The sequence below is a fragment of the Erpetoichthys calabaricus genome, chromosome 4, assembly GCF_900747795.2.
Source record: "Erpetoichthys calabaricus chromosome 4, fErpCal1.3, whole genome shotgun sequence".
In the NCBI taxonomy this organism is placed as follows: domain Eukaryota; kingdom Metazoa; phylum Chordata; class Cladistia; order Polypteriformes; family Polypteridae; genus Erpetoichthys; species Erpetoichthys calabaricus.
The window spans coordinates 37,871,508-37,873,341 of NC_041397.2; the positions used below are offsets into that span (position 1 = coordinate 37,871,508).

Genomic DNA, 1,834 nt, shown 5'->3' on the forward strand with positions numbered 1-1,834 from the left:
GCTCAGTATTTTGAAGTTGTATCAACTGTATTTACTCTTTGCCTCCCCTCCCTCTTTCAGCTCCTAGAGACTGCTGTTCTTTTCAGAAAGGAACAAAGAGGAAAATAAGAGACTTGATTTTGAATTAAAAATGTATTAACAAGAACACTGATAAGGAGTAAAAACTTACAGTAACAAAAAAGACATAAAAGAAATAAAACTGCTAAATTGCTTTGTGTGTAAATATTTTTCCACATTTTCTAAGTAAACGTAAAGCAAAAAACAAAAAACTCAAAACACAAGAAACATGCAATATAGAAATTGTATGTACAGATCCACAATAAAGAAGAAGGAGCAAAGTAAAGCAAACTGCAATACAATAGCTAATGACCCCATTTAACCAGAAACATAGAAATAGAAAAATACATACTTAATGTAAACATGAAAAGCATTGATGCTACTGCAAAATGAGAAGCTTGCAAAATACATACATATAAAAAGAATATCACTACTACCTTTGCAAGCAAAGCTATGATGAATATTAATATTAAAGACAAACATAAAACAAAAGAAAACAAAAACAACTCAGCTCTAAATTTAAAGAAACCATCTATTTATAGCTAGGGGTTAACTTCCTTCGTAAATAATGTTTTCTGATTTTCTCCATTATTTCTTCTGTTTTGAGAGTATATATAATTGGATTAAGCATAGGAGGAATGGACACAGAAAGAGAACTGTTTAGAATTCTTGCATTTGTGGAAATACTGTAGCCAGCCATAACAGTGAAATAAGTTAAGAGCAGAGGTGTGTAATAGATCCCCACTAGAATTAAATGGGACGTGCATGTTTTAAATGCTTTTTGACTGTCAGAAGAAGATAATTTAGTGAGAGCTCTGAAAATACACATATATGTAAATATGATGAAACACAATGGACCCAGAATTACTACCATGACATACAGATTTCCCATTTCAGCATTTAACGAATAATCATTGCAAGCCAAGTAAATTAGAGGTCCATGATCACAAAAATAACTTTTCACTACAACTGAATTACAATATGACAAGTTCCCTATTAGAATAACAGGTATAGTTACAAGAACACCCATAATTACCCAAAGAATGATAACTATTAGAAACATTCGAGTTGGAGTATTAATAGTATGTTGATGTAAAGGGAAACAGATTGCAATTAGCCTGTCGTAAGCAAGCAACACGAGTGAGAAAGACTGCATCCCAACAAAAAAGTGCACAAAGAAAAGACTACACATACATATTTCATACTTAATGAACTTGTGGTTTAAAAGAAATGTGTCAATCGCCTTTGGGATAACAGCTGTGCTACAACAAGCATCAATGACAGCCAAATGACAAATAGCAAAGTATTTGGGTGTGTGTAGGGACTGTTCATACCATATTATTAAAACAATCAAAGCATTTGAATGAAGTGTCAAAATATAAACAAGACACAAAAATCCCCAAAACCAGCTTTCATATGATAAGTCTGTAAATCCAGCAATAAAAAAACCAATTGGACGAATTATTGTTTCATTGAAAAAGGCTGTGTCTTCCATTGTTTATCCTCTTTAAATCTCTGTATGTTAGTCTATAATTACATTTCTGAAGAAGTAAAAAAGAGACGATCAGTAAATAGTTCACGGTGTAATTTTAACTTTCATGAGTCAGTTACTACTATACCCAAATTATAGTTTAAATCACAATTTTTTATTTTGCCTTTAAGATTTTAAGTTTTAAAAACATTATTTGTTCAATATGAACTTGTTAATTTAACATGTTTTATCCCAAAGAATTCACACACTCATACAATAGGTGTTAAGTATTTTTGAATAAACAGC

General features: G+C 31.1%; 1 protein-coding gene across 1 annotated transcript; it reads right to left on the reverse strand.

Moving 5' to 3' along the window:
- Positions 1-514: 514 nt before the first annotated feature.
- On the reverse strand, positions 515-1,566 carry LOC127527496 (olfactory receptor 52J3-like). The gene has a single exon (XM_051926490.1). The coding sequence runs from the start codon at positions 1,550-1,552 to the stop codon at positions 590-592; it is 963 nt and encodes a 320-aa protein (XP_051782450.1). The 5' UTR covers positions 1,553-1,566; the 3' UTR covers positions 515-589.
- Positions 1,567-1,834: the final 268 nt, after the last annotated feature.

What these genes read in the sequence shown, in the direction of transcription:
- LOC127527496 (XM_051926490.1), bottom strand. Translation starts at nt 1,552, where the DNA reads ATGGAAGACACAGCCTTTTTCAATGAAACAATAATTCGTCCAATTGGT.